General features: G+C 42.5%; 1 protein-coding gene across 2 annotated transcripts; it reads right to left on the bottom strand.

Moving 5' to 3' along the window:
• Positions 1–1,365: 1,365 nt before the first annotated feature.
• On the bottom strand, positions 1,366–24,155 carry LOC141073122 (uncharacterized). Of its 2 annotated transcripts, none has more exons than XM_073560477.1 (5): positions 24,000–24,155; positions 19,334–19,612; positions 18,812–19,027; positions 18,155–18,177; positions 1,366–1,546 (listed from the first exon to the last, which is right to left on the bottom strand). In XM_073560477.1, exons 2-5 carry the CDS (start codon positions 19,608–19,610, stop codon positions 1,427–1,429), a joined length of 636 nt encoding a protein of 211 aa, XP_073416578.1. In that variant the 5' UTR covers positions 19,611–19,612; positions 24,000–24,155; the 3' UTR covers positions 1,366–1,426. The 2 variants fall into 2 exon arrangements, with proteins under 2 accessions (XP_073416578.1, XP_073416579.1); XM_073560478.1 differs by having other exon boundaries at positions 18,092–18,177.
• Between the last annotated feature and the right edge of the window lie 2,973 nt (positions 24,156–27,128).

Raw genomic sequence — 27,128 nt, forward strand, 5'->3', positions numbered from 1 at the left:
CTGCGATCGATAACCAGTGATGACTCTGCGATCGATAACCAGTGATGACTCTGTGATCGATAACCAGTGATGACTCTACGATCGATAACCAGTGATGGCTCTACGATCGATAACCAGTGATGACTCTGCGATCGATAACCAGTGATGACTCTGTGATCGATAACCAGTGATGACTCTACGATCGATAACCAGTGATGACTCTGTGATCGATAACCAGTGATGACTCTACGATCGATAACCAGTGATGACTCTGCGCTCAATAACCAGTGATGGCTCTGCGATCGATAACCAGTGATGACTCTGCGATCGATAACCAGTGATGACTCTGCGATCGATAACCAGTGATGACTCTGTGATCGATAACCAGTGATGACTCTACGATCGATAACCAGTGATGACTCTGTGATCGATAACCAGTGATGACTCTACGATCGATAACCAGTGATGACTCTGTGATCGATAACCAGTGATGGCTCTGCGATCGATAACCAGTGATGACTCTGCGCTCAATAACCAGTGACAGCTATGCGCATGCAAAAGAAAGAGGTAAAGGTAAGAGTTTCCCGAGGCGCGTCATCTGCAGGAAGGATGTGGGAAACTGTACAGCAATCAGCAGCAAAGTTGGCACCAGCCATCCGGTCAGTGTATTACAGAGGAGGAAGCAGAAGACCTTGTGAAATGGATGGGCCACTCATGACCTCTGTTACAGCAGGATGAGGTGACCTCTGTTTTGCCCCTTCCTCCACCACTGCTCGACTTAGTAGCAGCTTTTCTACTGTGTCATCTCTGTCTTCACTGACTCCTGGTGAGGTTCCTTCCATGCAGATAAACTGCTGATCGGTGCTGGTACACACAGGCATCCGGTTTCTTCAGTTCAAACAACAAAGCGGTTTATTAAGATTCCATAAATTGGTCAGGATAACAAAAAAAAACATCCTTTTCCAGCACAAAGTGAGAACATAAAGTAAATTGCCCACACATTAGTGCTGGTTCGTCCGCTCGGGTCAGTGTCCAGCTCTATAGTCCTCAAGAAAGACAGAAAGCACTGGAGGTCTGCACACCTCCAGACACAGACACTGACTGAGGCAGGTGAACTGCCATTTATAGACTGTTTCAAGACCTGGACTGGAGGTGAGCAGCCGATCCCACCCAGCACCATCAGCTGCTCATAAAACTCCTGAATCTGAGTCCATAAAAAAACCTCTCAGCACTATATGCAGTGGAGCCTGCTTCTCCTGGTCCTATGTCACTGAGGATTGGCACCTCGGGGACACACACCTCCCATCCACATCCTGTCCGGCGGCCACCTCACAACATATATACACACAGAATATCACTGGTGCAGACACTGACACACTCTATATATGCTATGAAAAAATATTTTTATTTTGACAAGTTATAAACGGAATCTGTAATTTATTAAGAATTAATATTGCAGTTTTCTGAAGAAAGTCTGAAAAGTTGTCAGGAATCTGTGGTTTGTTGTCAAGCGCCAGATCATCAAGAGTGATCCAATTCCCAGCGCGATCCACACCAAGAAAATAATCTGCAAGAGAAAAAAAGTCCCGGATGAGACTGGATTGTGCCACAATGTGATCCGTCCCTAGAGGCAAATATGAGGGGGATTACCAGAAGATTCAAAGAAACTTTCCAAATCTCCCATTTTCTGTACATATATATAGGAGCGATGATCAGCTCTAGTATTGAATGTTTAATAAGTTCATTTCAATCACATTTCAGTTTATTGATCCATGATGTATATGACATTTTATTTTCTATTTGGAATAAAGTTGGATTACTCAAACTGAGACCAGACAGTCTGGATATATATAATACCGCACAGTGCTCACATCGTACCATGCAGTGCCTAGATAAATAATACCCCAATGCCCAGCTAGTGCCATACAGTGCTAGATAAATAATACTACAATGCCCAGATCGTGCCATACAGTGCTAGATAAATAATACTACAATGCCCAGATAGTGCCATACAGTGCTAGATAAATAATACTACAATGCCCAGATCGTGCCATACAGTGCTAGATAAATAATACTACAATGCCCAGATAGTGCCACACAGTGCTAGATAAATAATACTACAATGCCCAGATAGTGCCATACAGTGCTAGATAAATAATACTACAATGCCCAGATAGTGCCACACAGTGCTAGATAAATAATACTACAATGCCCAGCTAGTGCCATACAGTGCTAGATAAATAATACTACAATGCCCAGATCGTGCCATACAGTGCTAGATAAATAATACTACAATGCCCAGATAGTGCCATACAGTGCTAGATAAATAATACTACAATGCCCAGATAGTGCCATACAGTGCTAGATAAATAATACTACAATGCCCAGATAGTGCCATACAGTGCTAGATAAATAATACTACAATGCCCAGATCGTGCCACACAGTGCTAGATAAATAATACTACAATGCCCAGATAGTGCCATACAGTGCTAGATAAATAATACTACAATGCCCAGATAGTGCCATACAGTGCTAGATAAATAATACTACAATGCCCAGATAGTGCCATACAGTGCTAGATAAATAATACTACAATGCCCAGATAGTGCCATACAGTGCTAGATAAATAATACCCCAATGCCCAGATAGTGCCACACAGTGCTAGATAAATACCCCAATGCCCAGCTAGTGCCATACAGTGCTAGATAAATAATACTACAATGCCCAGATAGTGCCATACAGTGCTAGATAAATAATACTACAATGCCCAGATAGTGCCATACAGTGCTAGATAAATAATACTACAATGCCCAGATCGTGCCATACAGTGCTAGATAAATAATACTACAATGCCCAGATAGTGCCATACAGTGCTAGATAAATAATACTACAATGCCCAGATAGTGCCATACAGTGCTAGATAAATAATACTACAATGCCCAGATAGTGCCATACAGTGCTAGATAAATAATACTACAATGCCCAGATAGTGCCACACAGTGCTAGATAAATAATACCCCAATGCCCAGCTAGTGCCATACAGTGCTAGATAAATAATACTACAATGCCCAGATAGTGCCATACAGTGCTAGATAAATAATACTACAATGCCCAGATCGTGCCATACAGTGCTAGATAAATAATACTACAATGCCCAGATAGTGCCATACAGTGCTAGATAAATAATACTACAATGCCCAGATCGTGCCATACAGTGCTAGATAAATAATACTACAATGTCCAGATAGTGCCATACAGTGCTAGATAAATAATACTACAATGCCCAGATAGTGCCATACAGTGCTAGATAAATAATACTACAATGCCCAGATCGTGCCATACAGTGCTAGATAAATAATACTACAATGCCCAGATAGTGCCACACAGTGCTAGATAAATAATACCCCAATGCCCAGCTAGTGCCATACAGTGCTAGATAAATAATACTACAATGCCCAGATAGTGCCATACAGTGCTAGATAAATAATACTACAATGCCCAGATCGTGCCATACAGTGCTAGATAAATAATACTACAATGCCCAGATAGTGCCATACAGTGCTAGATAAATAATACTACAATGCCCAGATAGTGCCATACAGTGCTAGATAAATAATACCCCAATGCCCAGCTAGTGCCATACAGTGCTAGATAAATAATACTACAATGCCCAGCTAGTGCCATACAGTGCTAGATAAATAATACTACAATGCCCAGATAGTGCCATACAGTGCTAGATAAATAATACTACAATGCCCAGATAGTGCCATACAGTGCTAGATAAATAATACTACAATGCCCAGATAGTGCCATACAGTGCAAGATAAATAATACTACAATGCCCAGATAGTGCCATACAGTGCTAGATAAATAATACTACAATGCCCAGATCGTGCCATACAGTGCTAGATAAATAATACTACAATGCCCAGATAGTGCCACACAGTGCTAGATAAATAATACTACAATGCCCAGATAGTGCCGTACAGTGCTAGATAAATAATACCACAATGCCCAGATAGTGCCACACAGTGCTAGATAAATAATACTACAATGCCCAGATAGTGCCACACAGTGCTAGATAAATAATACTACAATGCCCAGATCGTGCCATACAGTGCTAGATAAATAATACTACAATGCCCAGATAGTGCCATACAGTGCTAGATAAATAATACTACAATGCCCAGATCGTGCCATACAGTGCTAGATAAATAATACTACAATGCCCAGATAGTGCCACACAGTGCTAGATAAATAATACTACAATGCCCAGATAGTGCCACACAGTGCTAGATAAATAATACTACAATGCCCAGATAGTGCCGTACAGTGCTAGATAAATAATACTACAATGCCCAGATAGTGCCACACAGTGCTAGATAAATAATACTACAATGCCCAGATCGTGCCATACAGTGCTAGATAAATAATACTACAATGCCCAGATAGTGCCATACAGTGCTAGATAAATAATACTACAATGCCCAGATAGTGCCATACAGTGCTAGATAAATAATACTACAATGCCCAGATAGTGCCGTACAGTGCTAGATAAATAATACTACAATGCCCAGATAGTGCCATACAGTGCTAGATAAATAATACTACAATGCCCAGATAGTGCCACACAGTGCTAGATAAATAATACTACAATGCCCAGATCGTGCCACACAGTGCTAGATAAATAATACTACAATGCCCAGATAGTGCTGTACAGTGCTAGATAAATAATACTACAATGCCTAGATCGTGCCATACAGTGCTAGATAAATAATACTACAATGCCCAGATAGTGCCGTACAGTGCTAGATAAATAATACTACAATGCCCAGATAGTGCCATACAGTGCTAGATAAATAATACTACAATGCCCAGATCGTGCCATACAGTGCTAGATAAATAATACTACAATGCCCAGATAGTGCCACACAGTGCTAGATAAATAATACTACAATGCCCAGATAGTGCCGTACAGTGCTAGATAAATAATACTACAATGCCCAGATAGGACCATACAGTGCTAGACAAATAATACTACAATGCCCAGATAGTGCCATACAGTGCTAGATAAATAATACTACAATGCCCAGATAGTGCCACACAGTGCTAGATAAATAATACTACAATGCCCAGATAGTGCCATACAGTGCTAGATAAATAATACTACAATGCCCAGATAGTGCCATACAGTGCTAGATAAATAATACTACAATGCCCAGATAGTGCCATACAGTGCTAAATAAATAATACTACAATGCCCAGATCGTGCCATACAGTGCTAGATAAATAATACTACAATGCCCAGATAGTGCCACACAGTGCTAGATAAATAATACTACAATGCCCAGATAGTGCCGTACAGTGCTAGATAAATAATACTACAATGCCCAGATAGGACCATACAGTGCTAGATAAATAATACTACAATGCCCAGATAGTGCCGTACAGTGCTAGATAAATAATACTACAATGCCTAGATCGTGCCATACAGTGCTAGATAAATAATACTACAATGCCCAGATAGTGCCGTACAGTGCTAGATAAATAATACTACAATGCCCAGATCGTGCCATACAGTGCTAGATAAATAATACTACAATGCCCAGATAGTGCCATACAGTGCTAGATAAATAATACTACAATGCCCAGATCATGCCACACAGTGCTAGATAAATAATACTACAATGCCCAGATAGTGCCACACAGTGCTAGATAAATAATACTACAATGCCCAGATCGTGCCATACAGTGCTAGATAAATAATACTACAATGCCCAGATCGTGCCAGTGCTAGATAAATAATACTACAATGCCCAGATCATGCCACACAGTGCTAGATAAATAATACTACAATGCCCAGATAGTGCCACACAGTGCTAGATAAATAATACTACATTGCCCAGATAGTGCCACACAGTGCTAGATAAATAATACTACAATGCCTAGATCGTGCCATACAGTGCTAGATAAATAATACTACAATGCCCAGATCGTGCCATACAGTGCTAGATAAATAATACTACAATGCCCAGATAGTGCCATACAGTGCTAGATAAATAATACAATGCCCAGATAGTGCCATACAGTGCTAGATAAATAATACTACAATGCCCAGATAGTGCCATACAGTGCTAGATAAATAATACTACAATGCCCAGATAGTGCCATACAGTGCTAGATAAATAATACTACAATGCCCAGATAGTGCCATACAGTGCTAGATAAATAATACTACAATGCCCAGATAGTGCCATACAGTGCTAGATAAATAATACCCCAATGCCCAGATAGTGCCACACAGTGCTAGATAAATACCCCAATGCCCAGCTAGTGCCATACAGTGCTAGATAAATAATACTACAATGCCCAGATAGTGCCATACAGTGCTAGATAAATAATACTACAATGCCCAGATAGTGCCATACAGTGCTAGATAAATAATACTACAATGCCCAGATCGTGCCATACAGTGCTAGATAAATAATACTACAATGCCCAGATAGTGCCATACAGTGCTAGATAAATAATACTACAATGCCCAGATAGTGCCATACAGTGCTAGATAAATAATACTACAATGCCCAGATAGTGCCATACAGTGCTAGATAAATAATACTACAATGCCCAGATAGTGCCACACAGTGCTAGATAAATAATACCCCAATGCCCAGCTAGTGCCATACAGTGCTAGATAAATAATACTACAATGCCCAGATAGTGCCATACAGTGCTAGATAAATAATACTACAATGCCCAGATCGTGCCATACAGTGCTAGATAAATAATACTACAATGCCCAGATAGTGCCATACAGTGCTAGATAAATAATACTACAATGCCCAGATCGTGCCATACAGTGCTAGATAAATAATACTACAATGTCCAGATAGTGCCATACAGTGCTAGATAAATAATACTACAATGCCCAGATAGTGCCATACAGTGCTAGATAAATAATACTACAATGCCCAGATCGTGCCATACAGTGCTAGATAAATAATACTACAATGCCCAGATAGTGCCACACAGTGCTAGATAAATAATACCCCAATGCCCAGCTAGTGCCATACAGTGCTAGATAAATAATACTACAATGCCCAGATAGTGCCATACAGTGCTAGATAAATAATACTACAATGCCCAGATCGTGCCATACAGTGCTAGATAAATAATACTACAATGCCCAGATAGTGCCATACAGTGCTAGATAAATAATACTACAATGCCCAGATAGTGCCATACAGTGCTAGATAAATAATACCCCAATGCCCAGCTAGTGCCATACAGTGCTAGATAAATAATACTACAATGCCCAGCTAGTGCCATACAGTGCTAGATAAATAATACTACAATGCCCAGATAGTGCCATACAGTGCTAGATAAATAATACTACAATGCCCAGATAGTGCCATACAGTGCTAGATAAATAATACTACAATGCCCAGATAGTGCCATACAGTGCAAGATAAATAATACTACAATGCCCAGATAGTGCCATACAGTGCTAGATAAATAATACTACAATGCCCAGATCGTGCCATACAGTGCTAGATAAATAATACTACAATGCCCAGATAGTGCCACACAGTGCTAGACAAATAATACTACAATGCCCAGATAGTGCCATACAGTGCTAGATAAATAATACTACAATGCCCAGATAGTGCCACACAGTGCTAGATAAATAATACTACAATGCCCAGATAGTGCCATACAGTGCTAGATAAATAATACTACAATGCCCAGATAGTGCCATACAGTGCTAGATAAATAATACTACAATGCCCAGATAGTGCCATACAGTGCTAAATAAATAATACTACAATGCCCAGATCGTGCCATACAGTGCTAGATAAATAATACTACAATGCCCAGATAGTGCCACACAGTGCTAGATAAATAATACTACAATGCCCAGATAGTGCCGTACAGTGCTAGATAAATAATACTACAATGCCCAGATAGGACCATACAGTGCTAGATAAATAATACTACAATGCCCAGATAGTGCCGTACAGTGCTAGATAAATAATACTACAATGCCTAGATCGTGCCATACAGTGCTAGATAAATAATACTACAATGCCCAGATAGTGCCGTACAGTGCTAGATAAATAATACTACAATGCCCAGATCGTGCCATACAGTGCTAGATAAATAATACTACAATGCCCAGATAGTGCCATACAGTGCTAGATAAATAATACTACAATGCCCAGATCATGCCACACAGTGCTAGATAAATAATACTACAATGCCCAGATAGTGCCACACAGTGCTAGATAAATAATACTACAATGCCCAGATCGTGCCATACAGTGCTAGATAAATAATACTACAATGCCCAGATCGTGCCAGTGCTAGATAAATAATACTACAATGCCCAGATCATGCCACACAGTGCTAGATAAATAATACTACAATGCCCAGATAGTGCCACACAGTGCTAGATAAATAATACTACATTGCCCAGATAGTGCCACACAGTGCTAGATAAATAATACTACAATGCCTAGATCGTGCCATACAGTGCTAGATAAATAATACTACAATGCCCAGATCGTGCCATACAGTGCTAGATAAATAATACTACAATGCCCAGATAGTGCCATACAGTGCTAGATAAATAATACAATGCCCAGATAGTGCCATACAGTGCTAGATAAATAATACTACAATGCCCAGATAGTGCCATACAGTGCTAGATAAATAATACTACAATGCCCAGATAGTGCCATACAGTGCTAGATAAATAATACTACAATGCCCAGATAGTGCCATACAGTGCTAGATAAATAATACTACAATGCCCAGATAGTGCCATACAGTGCTAGATAAATAATACCCCAATGCCCAGATAGTGCCACACAGTGCTAGATAAATACCCCAATGCCCAGCTAGTGCCATACAGTGCTAGATAAATAATACTACAATGCCCAGATAGTGCCATACAGTGCTAGATAAATAATACTACAATGCCCAGATAGTGCCATACAGTGCTAGATAAATAATACTACAATGCCCAGATCGTGCCATACAGTGCTAGATAAATAATACTACAATGCCCAGATAGTGCCATACAGTGCTAGATAAATAATACTACAATGCCCAGATAGTGCCATACAGTGCTAGATAAATAATACTACAATGCCCAGATAGTGCCATACAGTGCTAGATAAATAATACTACAATGCCCAGATAGTGCCACACAGTGCTAGATAAATAATACCCCAATGCCCAGCTAGTGCCATACAGTGCTAGATAAATAATACTACAATGCCCAGATAGTGCCATACAGTGCTAGATAAATAATACTACAATGCCCAGATCGTGCCATACAGTGCTAGATAAATAATACTACAATGCCCAGATAGTGCCATACAGTGCTAGATAAATAATACTACAATGCCCAGATCGTGCCATACAGTGCTAGATAAATAATACTACAATGTCCAGATAGTGCCATACAGTGCTAGATAAATAATACTACAATGCCCAGATAGTGCCATACAGTGCTAGATAAATAATACTACAATGCCCAGATCGTGCCATACAGTGCTAGATAAATAATACTACAATGCCCAGATAGTGCCACACAGTGCTAGATAAATAATACCCCAATGCCCAGCTAGTGCCATACAGTGCTAGATAAATAATACTACAATGCCCAGATAGTGCCATACAGTGCTAGATAAATAATACTACAATGCCCAGATCGTGCCATACAGTGCTAGATAAATAATACTACAATGCCCAGATAGTGCCATACAGTGCTAGATAAATAATACTACAATGCCCAGATAGTGCCATACAGTGCTAGATAAATAATACCCCAATGCCCAGCTAGTGCCATACAGTGCTAGATAAATAATACTACAATGCCCAGCTAGTGCCATACAGTGCTAGATAAATAATACTACAATGCCCAGATAGTGCCATACAGTGCTAGATAAATAATACTACAATGCCCAGATAGTGCCATACAGTGCTAGATAAATAATACTACAATGCCCAGATAGTGCCATACAGTGCAAGATAAATAATACTACAATGCCCAGATAGTGCCATACAGTGCTAGATAAATAATACTACAATGCCCAGATCGTGCCATACAGTGCTAGATAAATAATACTACAATGCCCAGATAGTGCCACACAGTGCTAGATAAATAATACTACAATGCCCAGATAGTGCCGTACAGTGCTAGATAAATAATACCACAATGCCCAGATAGTGCCACACAGTGCTAGATAAATAATACTACAATGCCCAGATAGTGCCACACAGTGCTAGATAAATAATACTACAATGCCCAGATCGTGCCATACAGTGCTAGATAAATAATACTACAATGCCCAGATAGTGCCATACAGTGCTAGATAAATAATACTACAATGCCCAGATCGTGCCATACAGTGCTAGATAAATAATACTACAATGCCCAGATAGTGCCACACAGTGCTAGATAAATAATACTACAATGCCCAGATAGTGCCACACAGTGCTAGATAAATAATACTACAATGCCCAGATAGTGCCGTACAGTGCTAGATAAATAATACTACAATGCCCAGATAGTGCCACACAGTGCTAGATAAATAATACTACAATGCCCAGATCGTGCCATACAGTGCTAGATAAATAATACTACAATGCCCAGATAGTGCCATACAGTGCTAGATAAATAATACTACAATGCCCAGATAGTGCCATACAGTGCTAGATAAATAATACTACAATGCCCAGATAGTGCCGTACAGTGCTAGATAAATAATACTACAATGCCCAGATAGTGCCATACAGTGCTAGATAAATAATACTACAATGCCCAGATAGTGCCACACAGTGCTAGATAAATAATACTACAATGCCCAGATCGTGCCACACAGTGCTAGATAAATAATACTACAATGCCCAGATAGTGCTGTACAGTGCTAGATAAATAATACTACAATGCCTAGATCGTGCCACACAGTGCTAGATAAATAATACTACAATGTCCAGATAGTGCCATACAGTGCTAGATAAATAATACTACAATGCCCAGATAGTGCCGTACAGTGCTAGATAAATAATACTACAATGCCCAGATAGTGCCATACAGTGCTAGATAAATAATACTACAATGCCCAGATAGTGCCACACAGTGCTAGATAAATAATACTACAATGCCCAGATCGTGCCACACAGTGATAGATAAATAATACTACAATGCCCAGATAGTGCCATACAGTGCTAGATAAATAATACTACAATGCCCAGATCGTGCCACACAGTGCTAGATAAATAATACTACAATGCCCAGATAGTGCCACACAGTGCTAGATAAATAATACTACAATGCCCAGATCGTGCCATACAGTGCTAGATAAATAATACTACAATGCCCAGATAGTGCCGTACAGTGCTAGATAAATAATACTACAATGCCCAGATAGTGCCATACAGTGCTAGATAAATAATACTACAATGCCCAGATCGTGCCATACAGTGCTAGATAAATAATACTACAATGCCCAGATAGTGCCACACAGTGCTAGATAAATAATACTACAATGCCCAGATAGTGCCGTACAGTGCTAGATAAATAATACTACAATGCCCAGATAGGACCATACAGTGCTAGACAAATAATACTACAATGCCCAGATAGTGCCATACAGTGCTAGATAAATAATACTACAATGCCCAGATAGTGCCACACAGTGCTAGATAAATAATACTACAATGCCCAGATAGTGCCATACAGTGCTAGATAAATAATACTACAATGCCCAGATAGTGCCATACAGTGCTAGATAAATAATACTACAATGCCCAGATAGTGCCATACAGTGCTAAATAAATAATACTACAATGCCCAGATCGTGCCATACAGTGCTAGATAAATAATACTACAATGCCCAGATAGTGCCACACAGTGCTAGATAAATAATACTACAATGCCCAGATAGTGCCGTACAGTGCTAGATAAATAATACTACAATGCCCAGATAGGACCATACAGTGCTAGATAAATAATACTACAATGCCCAGATAGTGCCGTACAGTGCTAGATAAATAATACTACAATGCCTAGATCGTGCCATACAGTGCTAGATAAATAATACTACAATGCCCAGATAGTGCCGTACAGTGCTAGATAAATAATACTACAATGCCCAGATCGTGCCATACAGTGCTAGATAAATAATACTACAATGCCCAGATAGTGCCATACAGTGCTAGATAAATAATACTACAATGCCCAGATCATGCCACACAGTGCTAGATAAATAATACTACAATGCCCAGATAGTGCCACACAGTGCTAGATAAATAATACTACAATGCCCAGATCGTGCCATACAGTGCTAGATAAATAATACTACAATGCCCAGATCGTGCCATACAGTGCTAGATAAATAATACTACAATGCCCAGATCGTGCCATACAGTGCTAGATAAATAATACTACAATGCCCAGATCATGCCACACAGTGCTAGATAAATAATACTACAATGCCCAGATAGTGCCACACAGTGCTAGATAAATAATACTACATTGCCCAGATAGTGCCACACAGTGCTAGATAAATAATACTACAATGCCTAGATCGTGCCATACAGTGCTAGATAAATAATACTACAATGCCCAGATCGTGCCATACAGTGCTAGATAAATAATACTACAATGCCCAGATAGTGCCATACAGTGCTAGATAAATAATACTACAATGCCCAGATAGTGCCACACAGTGCTAGATAAATAATACTACAATGCCCAGATAGTGCCACACAGTGCTAGATAAATAATACTACAATGCCCAGATCGTGCCATACAGTGCTAGATAAATAATACTACAATGCCCAGATCGTGCCATACAGTGCTAGATAAATAATACTACAATGCCCAGATCGTGCCATACAGTGCTAGATAAATAATACTACAATGCCCAGATCATGCCACACAGTGCTAGATAAATAATACTACAATGCCCAGATAGTGCCACACAGTGCTAGATAAATAATACTACATTGCCCAGATAGTGCCACACAGTGCTAGATAAATAATACTACAATGCCTAGATCGTGCCATACAGTGCTAGATAAATAATACTACAATGCCCAGATCGTGCCATACAGTGCTAGATAAATAATACAATGCCCAGATAGTGCCATACAGTGCTAGATAAATAATACTACAATGCCCAGATAGTGCCACACAGTGCTAGATAAATAATACTACAATGCCCAGATAGTGCCATACAGTGCTAGATAAATAATACTACAATGCCCAGATAGTGCCACACAGTGCTACATAAATAATACTACAATGCCTAGATCGTGCCATACAGTGCTAGATAAATAATACTACAATGCCCAGATCGTGCCATACAGTGCTAGATAAATAATACTACAATGCCCAGATAGTGCCATACAGTGCTAGATAAATAATACTACAATGTCCAGATAGTGCCATACAGTGCTAGATAAATAATACTACAATGCCCAGATAGTGCCATACAGTGCTAGATAAATAATACTACAATGCCCAGATCGTGCCACACAGTGCTAGATAAATAATACTACAATGCCCAGATAGTGCCACACAGTGCTAGATAAATAATACTACAATGCCCAGATAGTGCCACACAGTGCTAGATAAATAATACTACAATGCCCAGATAGTGCCATACAGTGCTAGATAAATAATACTACAATGCCCAGATAGTGCCACACAGTGCTAGATAAATAATACTACAATGCCCAGATCGTGCCATACAGTGCTAGATAAATAATACTACAATGCCCAGCTAGTGCCATACAGTGCTAGATAAATAATACTACAATGCCCAGATAGTGCCACACAGTGCTAGATAAATAATACTACAATGCCCAGATAGTGCCACACAGTGCTAGATAAATAATACTACAATGCCCAGATAGTGCCGTACAGTGCTAGATAAATAATACTACAATGCCTAGATCGTGCCATACAGTGCTAGATAAATAATACTACAATGCCCAGATAGTGCCGTACAGTGCTAGATAAATAATACTACAATGCCCAGATCGTGCCATACAGTGCTAGATAAATAATACTACAATGCCCAGATCGTGCCATACAGTGCTAGATAAATAATACTACAATGCCCAGATCGTGCCATACAGTGCTAGATAAATAATACTACAATGCCCAGATCATGCCACACAGTGCTAGATAAATAATACTACAATGCCCAGATAGTGCCATACAGTGCTAGATGAATAATACTACAATGCCCAGATAGTGCCACACAGTGCTAGATAAATAATACTACAATGCCCAGATAGTGCCACACAGTGCTAGATAAATAATACTACAATGCCCAGATAGTGCCATACAGTGCTAGATAAATAATACTACAATGTCCAGATAGTGCCATACAGTGCTAGATAAATAATACTACAATGCCCAGATAGTGCCACACAGTGCTAGATAAATAATACTACAATGCCCAGATAGTGCCATACAGTGCTAGATAAATAATACTACAATGCCCAGATCGTGCCATACAGTGCTAGATAAATAATACTACAATGCCCAGATCATGCCACACAGTGCTAGATAAATAATACTACAATGCCCAGATAGTGCCATACAGTGCTAGATGAATAATACTACAATGCCCAGATAGTGCCACACAGTGCTAGATAAATAATACTACAATGCCCAGATAGTGCCACACAGTGCTAGATAAATAATACTACAATGCCCAGATAGTGCCATACAGTGCTAGATAAATAATACTACAATGTCCAGATAGTGCCATACAGTGCTAGATAAATAATACTACAATGCCCAGATAGTGCCACACAGTGCTAGATAAATAATACTACAATGCCCAGATAGTGCCATACAGTGCTAGATAAATAATACTACAATGCCCAGATAGTGCCATACAGTGCTAGATAAATAATACTACAATGTCCAGATAGTGCCATACAGTGCTAGGTAAATAATACTACAATGCCCAGATAGTGCCACACAGTGCTAGATAAATAATACTACAATGCCCAGATAGTGCCATACAGTGCTAGATAAATAATACTACAATGCCCAGATAGTGCCATACAGTGCTAGATAAATAATACTACAATGCCCAGATAGTGCCATACAGTGCTAGATAAATAATACTACAATGCCCAGATAGTGCCACACAGTGCTAGATAAATAATACTACAATGCCCAGATAGTGCCACACAGTGCTAGATAAATAATACTACAATGCCCAGATAGTGCCATACAGTGCTAGATAAATAATACTACAATGCCCAGATAGTGCCATACAGTGCTAGATAAATAATACTACAATGTCCAGATAGTGCCATACAGTGCTAGATAAATAATACTACAATGCCCAGATAGTGCCACACAGTGCTAGATAAATAATACTACAATGCCCAGATAGTGCCACACAGTGCTAGATAAATAATACTACAATGCCCAGATAGTGCCATACAGTGCTAGATAAATAATACTACAATGCCCAGATAGTGCCACACAGTGCTAGATAAATAATACTACAATGCCCAGATAGTGCCATACAGTGCTAGATAAATAATACTACAATGCCCAGATAGTGCCATACAGTGCTAGATAAATAATACTACAATGTCCAGATAGTGCCATACAGTGCTAGATAAATAATACTACAATGCCCAGATAGTGCCAAACAGTGCTAGATAAATAATACTACAATGCCCAGATAGTGCCATACAGTGCTAGATAAATAATACTACAATGCCCAGATAGTGCCATACAGTGCTAGATAAATAATACTACAATGCCCAGATAGTGCCATACAGTGCTAGATAAATAATACTACAATGCCCAGATAGTGCCACACAGTGCTAGATAAATAATACTACAATGCCCAGATAGTGCCGTACAGTGCTAGATAAATAATACTACAATGCCCAGATAGTGCCATACAGTGCTAGATAAATAATACTACAATGCCCAGATCGTGCCATACAGTGCTAGATAAATAATACTACAATGCCCAGATAGTGCCATACAGTGCTAGATAAATAATACTACAATGCCCAGATAGTGCCGTACAGTGCTAGATAAATAATACTACAATGCCCAGATAGTGCCATACAGTGCTAGATAAATAATACTACAATGCCTAGATCGTGCCATACAGTGCTAGATAAATAATACTACAATGCCCAGATAGTGCCATACAGTGCTAGATAAATAATACTACAATGCCCAGATAGTGCCACACAGTGCTAGATAAATAATACTACAATGCCCAGATAGTGCCACACAGTGCTAGATAAATAATACTACAATGCCCAGATAGTGCCATACAGTGCTAGATAAATAATACTACAATGCCCAGATAGTGCCGTACAGTGCTAGATAAATAATACTACAATGCCCAGATAGTGCCATACAGTGCTAGATAAATAATACTACAATGCCCAGATAGTGCCACACAGTGCTAGATAAATAATACTACAATGCCCAGATAGTGCCATACAGTGCTAGATAAATAATACTACAATGCCCAGATAGTGCCATACAGTGCTAGATAAATAATACTACAATGCCCAGATAGTGCCACACAGTGCTAGATAAATAATACTACAATGCCCAGATAGTGCCACACAGTGCTAGATAAATAATACTACAATGCCCAGATAGTGCCATACAGTGCTAGATAAATAATACTACAATGCCCAGATAGTGCCATACAGTGCTAGATAAATAATACTACAATGCCCAGATAGTGCCACACAGTGCTAGATAAATAATACTACAATGCCCAGATAGTGCCATACAGTGCTAGATAAATAATACTACAATGCCCAGATAGTGCCATACAGTGCTAGATAAATAATACTACAATGCCCAGATAGTGCCACACAGTGCTAGATAAATAATACTACAATGCCCAGATAGTGCCACACAGTGCTAGATAAATAATACTACAATGCCCAGATAGTGCCACACAGTGCTAGATAAATAATACTACAATGCCCAGATAGTGCCGTACAGTGCTAGATAAATAATACTACAATGCCCAGATAGTGCCACACAGTGCTAGATAAATAATACTACAATGCCCAGATAGTGCCATACAGTGCTAGATAAATAATACTACAATGCCCAGATAGTGCCATACAGTGCTAGATAAATAATACTACAATGCCCAGATAGTGCCACACAGTGCTAGATAAATAATACTACAATGCCCAGATCGTGCCATACAGTGCTAGATAAATAATACTACAATGCCCAGATAGTGCCATACAGTGCTAGATAAATAATACTACAATGCCCAGATAGTGCCATACAGTGCTAGATAAATAATACTACAATGCCCAGATAGTGCCGTACAGTGCTAGATAAATAATACTACAATGCCCAGATAGTGCCACACAGTGCTAGATAAATAATACTACAATGCCCAGATCGTGCCATACAGTGCTAGATAAATAATACTACAATGCCCAGATAGTGCCATACAGTGCTAGATAAATAATACTACAATGCTCAGATAGTGCCATACAGTGCTAGATAAATAATACTACAATGCCCAGATAGTGCCGTACAGTGCTAGATAAATAATACTACAATGCCCAGATAGTGCCATACAGTGCTAGATAAATAATACTACAATGCCCAGATAGTGCCGTACAGTGCTAGATAAATAATACTACAATGCCCAGATAGTGCCACACAGTGCTAGATAAATAATACTACAATGCCCAGATAGTGCCACACAGTGCTAGATAAATAATACTACAATGCCCAGATAGTGCCATACAGTGCTAGATAAATAATACTACAATGCCCAGATAGTGCCACACAGTGCTAGATAAATAATACTACAATGCCCAGATAGTGCCACACAGTGCTAGATAAATAATACTACAATGCCCAGATAGTGCCATACAGTGCTAGATAAATAATACTACAATGCCCAGATAGTGCCATACAGTGCTAGATAAATAATACTACAATGCCCAGATAGTGCCGTACAGTGCTAGATAAATAATACTACAATGCCCAGATAGTGCCATACAGTGCTAGATAAATAATACTACAATGCCCAGATAGTGCCGTACAGGTGTCTTTTAAGCCCGTGGCTGGTGACCAGGTTGTAGCCAGACATGATTATTTGTTCTCACCTTCTGCCTTTTTTTCCCCCAGGCTGAAAAAGAGCAAGAAAAAGACAGTAATCACAAATCACACGAACGCTCCATGTACTCGTCAGATCGGGCCGAAACTCCGGCACAATTCACTGCTGGATGCAACAAACGTCTGACATGAAGGAAAACAATCTCAGAACCAGGAGCCCAGAGACTCTCATAGGAGATCTAAGCCTCCTGATACAGAAGTCTTCATCTTGTCACCTGAAGGACAGGTGAGATCTGATCGACTGCAGCGGTTGTCGAACAAAATACAAAATAAAATTTTCCAGCACACAGAACACGGTTGAATGGCGCTGTGGTGGTAAAGTCTCACCACCCATCTATTCAGGTGAGCCCCATTTTCAAGATTGATGTAGGTCCCAGTGGTCAAACCCCCAATAATCAGCCACAGATAAGAGAAAGTTCTAAAGTTGGAAATAATACGGTTATTTGGAACTGTGCAATTCCTTCCTTCCTTGTCTTGTGGGGGTGTCGCAGGGAAAAAGCGCACTGACTGCTGGGTTTCCCCACAGATTAGAGAATATTGCTGATCATCAGGTGACGAACTTTTCCTAACTATTAGAGATTGTCACCATGCAAATGATTCTCTTGGTCCTTCATGACCAGGGATAATGTCCTCAGGTTCATCCTTACCTCGCTCCTCGATCATCTTCTCTATTTGCCTCAGTTTTGCCATCATCTTCGGAGCTGGGTACTTATTGGTCAGAGTCATTTTCTCCTCCAGAGTGAAGCAGAAGACCTCCGTCACCAATCGTTGCAGACTGGGCTGATTCAGAAGGATTCTGTCCTTGTAGCCATTGTTGTCATCATCTTCCAGGTCATCAACCACCACAATTACATTTCCTTGTCCTGAAAACAATTTATCACAACCATGTCATGTAGTGGCCAAATAACAGCGCTATACAGGGCCCACACGATGCATCCATGAAGGATTTAATGCCAACCTTATAAAGATACCATACATGCTGATATTTGGAGCTGGATATGGAATGACCTTGACCCTTCAGATGGAAAGGTGGAGGCCATCTCCTTGTAGAAGTTTATTACTCCTACTACCACAGTTCATCTCCATAGTTTGGACACAGTATGAAGGCTCCTCATACTATTAAGAAGTACAGAATGCATTAGTGACTCGGTGGCTCTCCCACAACTTACCCTTTGTTGATGACAATTGGCTCAACTCTTCATCGTAGAGGGAATCGGTTACATCTGTGATGTTGATTCTCCCTCTCTTTTTTGTGTGATACAAGATGGCAAATGTGCATCTCCGGACACCCTCCGTGAACCTCGCCCCTCCGTTGTTAGACACTTGGACAGACTCAACTGTTTGCACACAGCGGTGGGAAGATAGGTGACTGGCCAACCATTGGTACGAGCTTTTATCATCTCGAGAAAAGATCCCGACATTTGCTCTACTCAGAAGAAAGTTCATGACTGTAAGAAGAAGAAATAATGAGAAAGATGATTGCTCTCACTGGGGAATCATACACAAGAAGAACGACGCCAGTGTGGAGGCTGACGTGGTGAAGACGTAGGAGAAGATATGGCTTACATGATAGATGATGGAGGCTCTGTACAAATATATGGAAGCCACAAATATCTTCCTAACATGTAAATTGCAGTAATTTAATAATTTCCTAACCTCTACCATGACCTCAAAAATAACACATTTCAGCCTCCAACATACTCACACCGATGACAAATCACTACTTGTGCCTTGTCCAACCTTCTCCGTGTTCGTTCAGAAAATCTCCAACATGTTTATATTAATGATAAATCCATTTCTCCACTATGTCCTCACATCCACAAGGTCCCCACCTCCATCATGTTCATTTCAAAGGTACATCTCCACCGTCATCATTTTAACACTAATGACACTTGTCCACCTCCACCATGTCCTCGCTTCCACCATGTCTCCAACTCCGTCATATTCACATCAGCACCACACCTCGACCTCTACCATGTTCTCACCAAGGAAATCTCCACTTCCATCATGTTATCACCTCCACCATGACCCCAACCTCCACCATGTGTACACCAACGTCACATCCTCACCTTGACCACATCTCCACAACATCTTTCTCAATGAGCAAGAACAATCATGAAGTTTATGTACAATAAGATCAAAGTCTTGGATAATAATCACATGCATCCATGATATTTTATGAAGCTGCAGGATGACGGTGATGGACATAAACGATTGCGTTTCCTGCAGTCATGACGAGCGCTGGTTAGTGGTCCCTGTACATGTGCAGCCATGGCGAGCGCTGGTTAGTGGTCGCTGTACATGTGCAGCCATGGCGAGCGCTGGTTAGTGGTTGCTGCACATGTGCAGCCATGGCGAGCGCTCGTTAGTGGTCGCTGTACATGTGCAGCTATGGCGAGCACTGGTTAGTGGTCGCGGCACATGTGCAGCCATGGCGAGCGCTGCTTAGTGGTCGCTGTACATGTGCAGCTATGGCGAGCACTGGTTAGTGGTCGCGGCACATGTGCAGCCATGGTGAGCGCTGGTTAGTGGTCGCTGTACATGTGCAGCCATGGCGAGCGCTGGTTAGTGGTCGCTGTACATGTGCAGCCATGGCGAGCACTGGTTAGTGGTCGCGGCACATGTGCAGCCATGGCGAGCGCTGCTTAGTGGTCGCGGCACATGTGCAGCCATGGTGAGCGCTGGTTAGTGGTCGCGGCACATATGCAGCCATGGAAAGCGAGGGTTAGTGGTCGCGGCACATGTGCAGCCATGAGAAGCGAGGGTTAGTGGTCGCGGCACATGTGCAGCCATGAGAAGCGCTGGTTAGTGGTCGCTGTACATGTGCAGCCATGGCGAGCGCTCGTTAGTGGTCGCTGTACATGTGCAGCCATGGCGAGCGCTGGTTAGTGGTCGCGGCACATGTGCAGCCATGGCAAGCGCTGCTTAGTGGTCGCGGCACATGTGCAGCCATGGTGAGCGCTGGTTAGTGGTCGCGGCACATATGCAGCCATGGACAGCGAGGGTTAGTGGTCGCGGTACATTTGCAGCCATGAGAAGCGCTGGTTAGTGGTCGCTGTACATGTGCAGCCATGGCGAGCGCTGGTTAGTGGTCGCTGTACATGTGCAGCCATGGCGAGCGCTGGTTAGTGGTCGCGGCACATGTGCAGTCATGGCGAGCGCTGGTTAGTGGTCGCGGCACATGTGCAGTCATGGCGAGCGCTGGTTAGTGGTTGCTGCACATGTGCAGCCATGGCGAGCGCTCGTTAGTGGTCGCTGTACATGTGCAGCCATGGCGAGCACTGGTTAGTGGTCGCGGCACATGTGCAGCCATGGCGAGCGCTGGTTAGTGGTCGCGGCACGTGTGCAGCCATGGTGAGCGCTGGTTAGTGGTCGTGGCACATATGCAGCCATGGAAAGCGCTGGTTAGTGGTCGCTGTACATGTGCAGCCATGAGAAGCGCTGGTTAGTGGTCGCGGCACATGTGCAGCCATGGCGAGCGCTGGTTAGTGGTCGCTGTACATGTGCAGCCATGGCGAGCGCTGCTTAGTGGTCGCGGCACATGTGCAGCCATGGTGAGCGCTGGTTAGTGGTCGCTGTACATGTGCAGCCATGGCGAGCGCTGGTTAGTGGTTGCTGCACATGTGCAGCCATGGCGAGCGCTCGTTAGTGGTCGCTGTACATGTGCAGCCATGGCGAGCACTGGTTAGTGGTCGCGGCACATGTGCAGCCATGGCGAGCGCTGCTTAGTGGTCGCGGCACATGTGCAGCCATGGTGAGCGCTGGTTAGTGGTCGCGGCACATATACAGCCATGGAAAGCGAGGGCTAGTGGTCGCGGCACATGTGCAGCCATGAGAAGCGCTGGTTAGTGGTCGCTGTACATGTGCAGCCATGGAGAGCGCTCGTTAGTGGTCGCTGTACATGTGCAGCTATGGCAAGCGCTGCTTAGTGGTCGCGGCACATGTGCAGCCATGGTGAGCGCTGGTTAGTGGTCGCGGCACATATGCAGCCATGGACAGCGAGGGTTAGTGGTCGCGGCACATTTGCAGCCATGAGAAGCGCTGGTTAGTGGTCGCTGTACATGTGCAGCCATGGCGAGCGCTGGTTAGTGGTCGCTGTACATGTGCAGCCATGGCGAGCGCTGGTTAGTGGTCGCGGCACATTTGCAGCCATGAGAAGCGCTGGTTAGTGGTCGCTGTACATGTGCAGCCATGGCGAGCGCTGGTTAGTGGTCGCGGCACATGTGCAGTCATGGCGAGCGCTGGTTAGTGGTTGCTGCACATGTGCAGCCATGGCGAGCGCTGGTTAGTGGTCGCGGCACATGTGCAGTCATGGCGAGCGCTGGTTAGTGGTTGCTGCACATGTGCAGCCATGGCGAGCGCTCGTTAGTGGTCGCTGTACATGTGCAGCCATGGTGAGCGCTGGTTAGTGGTCGTGGCACATATGCAGCCATGGCGAGCGCTGGTTAGTGGTCGCTGTACATGTGCAGCCATGAGAAGCGCTGGTTAGTGGTCGCTGTACATGTGCAGCCATGGCGAGCGCTGCTTAGTGGTCGCTGTACATGTGCAGCCATGAGAAGCGCTGGTTAGTGGTTGCGGCACATGTGCAGCCATGATGAGCGCTGGTTAGTGGTCGCTGTACATGTGCAGCCATGATGAGCGCTCGTTAGTGGTCGCTGTACATGTGCAGTCATGATGAGCGCTGGTTAGTGGTCGCTGTACATGTGCAGCCATGAGAAGCGCTGGTTAGTGGTTGCGGCACATGTGCAGCCATGATGAGCGCTGGTTAGTGGTCGCTGTACATGTGCAGCCATGATGAGCGCTCGTTAATGGTCGCTGTACATGTGCAGCCATGATGAGCGCTGGTTAGTGGTCGCTGTACATGTGCAGCCATGGCGAGCGCTGGTTAGTGGTCGCGGCACATGTGCAGCTATGGTGAGCGCTGGTTAGTGGTCGCTGTACATGTGCAGCCATGGCGAGCGCTGGTTAGTGGTCGCGGCACATGTGCAGTCATGGCGAGCGCTGGTTAGTGGTCTCTCCACATGTGCAGCCATGGCGAGCGCTGGTTAGTGGTTGCGGCACATGTGCAGCCATGGCGAGCGCTGGTTAGTGGTCGCTGTACATGTGCAGCTATGGCGAGCGCTGGTTAGTGGTCGCTGTACATGTGCAGCCATGGCGAGCGCTGGTTAGTGGTCGCTGTACATGTGCAGCCATGGCGAGCGCTGGTTAGTGGTCGCTGTACATGTGCAGCTATGGCGAGCGCTGGTTAGTGGTCGCTGTACATGTGCAGCCATGGCGAGCGCTGGTTAGTGGTCGCTGTACATGTGCAGCTATGGCGAGCACTGGTTAGTGGTCGCGACTCATGTGCAGCCACTACCAGTGTTGCAGTCACTGGGCCCCGGCCTGTTCGCCCTCTCTGCCATTGTTTTCATATTCCCCATTGTCTCGGCTTGTGTTACAGACTGTGGGAAGGGGGGAAAGTATTGACATAGTTCTGTGTGGACAAAGCCCCTTCTCTTACCAATTACAAGTCTATGGTCCCAATTCAACATGTACAATTTTTGAAAGTGACTTTCCTTTTTCTTCTTGTGTTTTTTAATGCATCAAATCAATAAAAATGGCGCATGTGCTTCATAAGTTTTACGCAAAATTGCTCCTTTTCTTCTGGCATTGACCGTCTAAAACGTGAAAAATCCACATTGACGTAAATATTAAAACGCGAAATAAAGCACAAAATATAAATTCTATTAAAGGAGCAAATCGTGTGATGAATTTGTGATAAATAAAAAGTCACTAACAGAAGGATTCAGGGCTTCAGGCCAAAAATCAGCGATGACCCCGAGTCTGCGCTCTCACCTGATCCGTGCCGGGGAAGGAATCATGGAGCCCGGCTGTCCGGCTAGGCCGCACCTCAGGGTGACAGGAGGCCTGGAGCCTGTGTGCAAGGAATGGAGGGCGAAGAGCAGAATGCAGAAGAGCAGAATGCAGAAGAGCCGCCTCCAGCTCTGAACAGAAAGTGAAACTTCCCCAGGAGAGAAATGATCTGTGCTGTGGTTTATAGTGTGCACTCCACATTGTATCCGGGCACCACAGATCCCAGCAGACGCTGAGTACTATACTAGATCCTGTATAAAGTAAGCCCGAAAGCCCAGGGTCCTCTCTCCCCTCTGTATCAGTCTGTGATTGTTAGTTTACTGTAAGTGATATCTGTAATTTGTATGTGACCCCTTCTCCTGTACAGCACCATGGAAGCAATGGGGCTATATAAATAATAATAATAATTTAGCAAAGATCATTTCACGGGGCTTGTTGTGCACACAGGGCGGATATTATACACACAGGGCAGATATTATACACACAGGGCAGATATTATACACACAGGGCGGATATTATACACACAGGGCCGATATAAAAACACGGCGGATATTATACACACAGGGCCGATATAAAAACACGGCGGATATTATACACACAGGGCCGATATAAAAACACGGCGGATATTATACACACAGGGCCGATATAAAAACACGGCGGATATTATACACACAGGGCCGATATACAAACACGGCGGATATTATACAAACACAGCGGATATTATACACACAGGGCCGATATAAAAACACGGCGGATATTATACACACAGGGCCGATATAAAAACACGGCGGATATTATACACACAGGGCCGATATACAAACACGGCGGATATTATACAAACACAGCGGATATTATACACACAGGGCCGATATAAAAACACGGCGGATATTATACAAACACGGCAGATATTATACACACAGGGCCGATATAAAAACACGGCGGATATTATACAAACACGGCAGATATTATACACACAGGGCCGATATACAAACACGGCGGATATTATACAAACACGGCAGATATTATACACACAGGGCCGATATACAAACACGGCGGATATTATACACACAGGGCCGATATACAAACACGGCGGATATTATACACACAGGGCCGATATAAAAACACGGCGGATATTATACAAACACGGCAGATATTATACACACAGGGCGGATATTATACAAACACGGCGGATATTATACACACAGGGCAGATATTATACAAACACGGCAGATATTATACACACAGGGCCGATATAAAAACACGGCGGATATTATACAAACACGGCGGATATTATACACACAGGGCGGATATTATACAAACACGGCGGATATTATACACACAGGGCGGATATTATACAAACACGGCGGATATTATACAAACACAGCGGATATTATACACACAGGGCCGATATAAAAACACGGCGGATATTATACAAACACGGCAGATATTATACACACAGGGCCGATATAAAAACACGGCGGATATTATACAAACACGGCAGATATTATACACACAGGGCCGATATAAAAACACGGCGGATATTATACAAACACGGCAGATATTATACACACAGGGCCGATATACAAACACGGCGGATATTATACACACAGGGCCGATATACAAACACGGCGGATATTATACACACAGGGCCGATATAAAAACACGGCGGATATTATACAAACACGGCGGATATTATACACACAGGGCGGATATTATACAAACACGGCGGATATTATACACACAGGGCGGATATTATACAAACACGGCAGATATTATACACACAGGGCCGATATAAAAACACGGCGGATATTATACAAACACGGCGGATATTATACAAACACGGCGGATATTATACACACAGGGCCGATATACAAACACGGCGGATATTATACACACAGGGCCGATATACAAACACGGCGGATATTATACAAACACGGCAGATATTATACACACAGGGCCGATATAAAAACACGGCGGATATTATACACACAGGGCGGATATTATACAAACACGGCGGATATTATACAAACACGGCGGATATTATACACACAGGGCCGATATAAAAACACGGCAGATATTATACACACAGGGCGGATATTATACAAACACGGCGGATATTATACAAACACGGCAGATATTATACACACAGGGCCGATATAAAAACACGGCAGATATTATACACACAGGGCGGATATTATACAAACACGGCGGATATTATACAAACACGGCGGATATTATACACACAGGGCCGATATACAAACACGGCGGATATTATACAAACACGGCAGATATTATACACACAGGGCGGATATTATACAAACACGGCGGATATTATACACACAGGGCCGATATACAAACACGGCGGATATTATACACACAGGGCCGATATACAAACACGGCGGATATTATACAAACACGGCAGATATTATACACACAGGGCGGATATTATACAAACACGGCGGATATTATACAAACACGGCGGATATTATACACACAGGGCCGATATACAAACACGGCGGATATTATACAAACACGGCAGATATTATACACACAGGGCAGATATTATACACACAGGGCCGATATAAAAACACGGCGGATATTATACAAACACGGCAGATATTATACACACAGAGTGGATATTGTATACACAGGGCGTATATTGTACACACAGGGCAGATATTATACACACAGGGCCGATATAAAAACACGGCGGATATTATACAAACACGGCAGATATTATACAAACACGGCAGATATTATACACACAGGGCAGATATTATACACACAGGGCCGATATAAAAACACGGCGGATATTATACAAACACGGCAGATATTATACACACAGGGCCGATATACAAACACGGCGGATATTATACAAACACGGCAGATATTATACACACAGGGCCGATATACAAACACGGCGGATATTATACACACAGGGCCGATATACAAACACGGCGGATATTATACAAACACGGCAGATATTATACACACAGGGCGGATATTATACAAACACGGCGGATATTATACAAACACGGCAGATATTATACACACAGGGCGGATATTATACAAACACGGCGGATATTATACAAACACGGCAGATATTATACA

The sequence above is a fragment of the Dendrobates tinctorius genome, unplaced genomic scaffold (genome assembly GCF_039654945.1).
Source record: "Dendrobates tinctorius isolate UK_male_01 unplaced genomic scaffold, ASM3965494v1 ptg000297l, whole genome shotgun sequence".
NCBI classification, from domain to species: domain Eukaryota; kingdom Metazoa; phylum Chordata; class Amphibia; order Anura; family Dendrobatidae; genus Dendrobates; species Dendrobates tinctorius.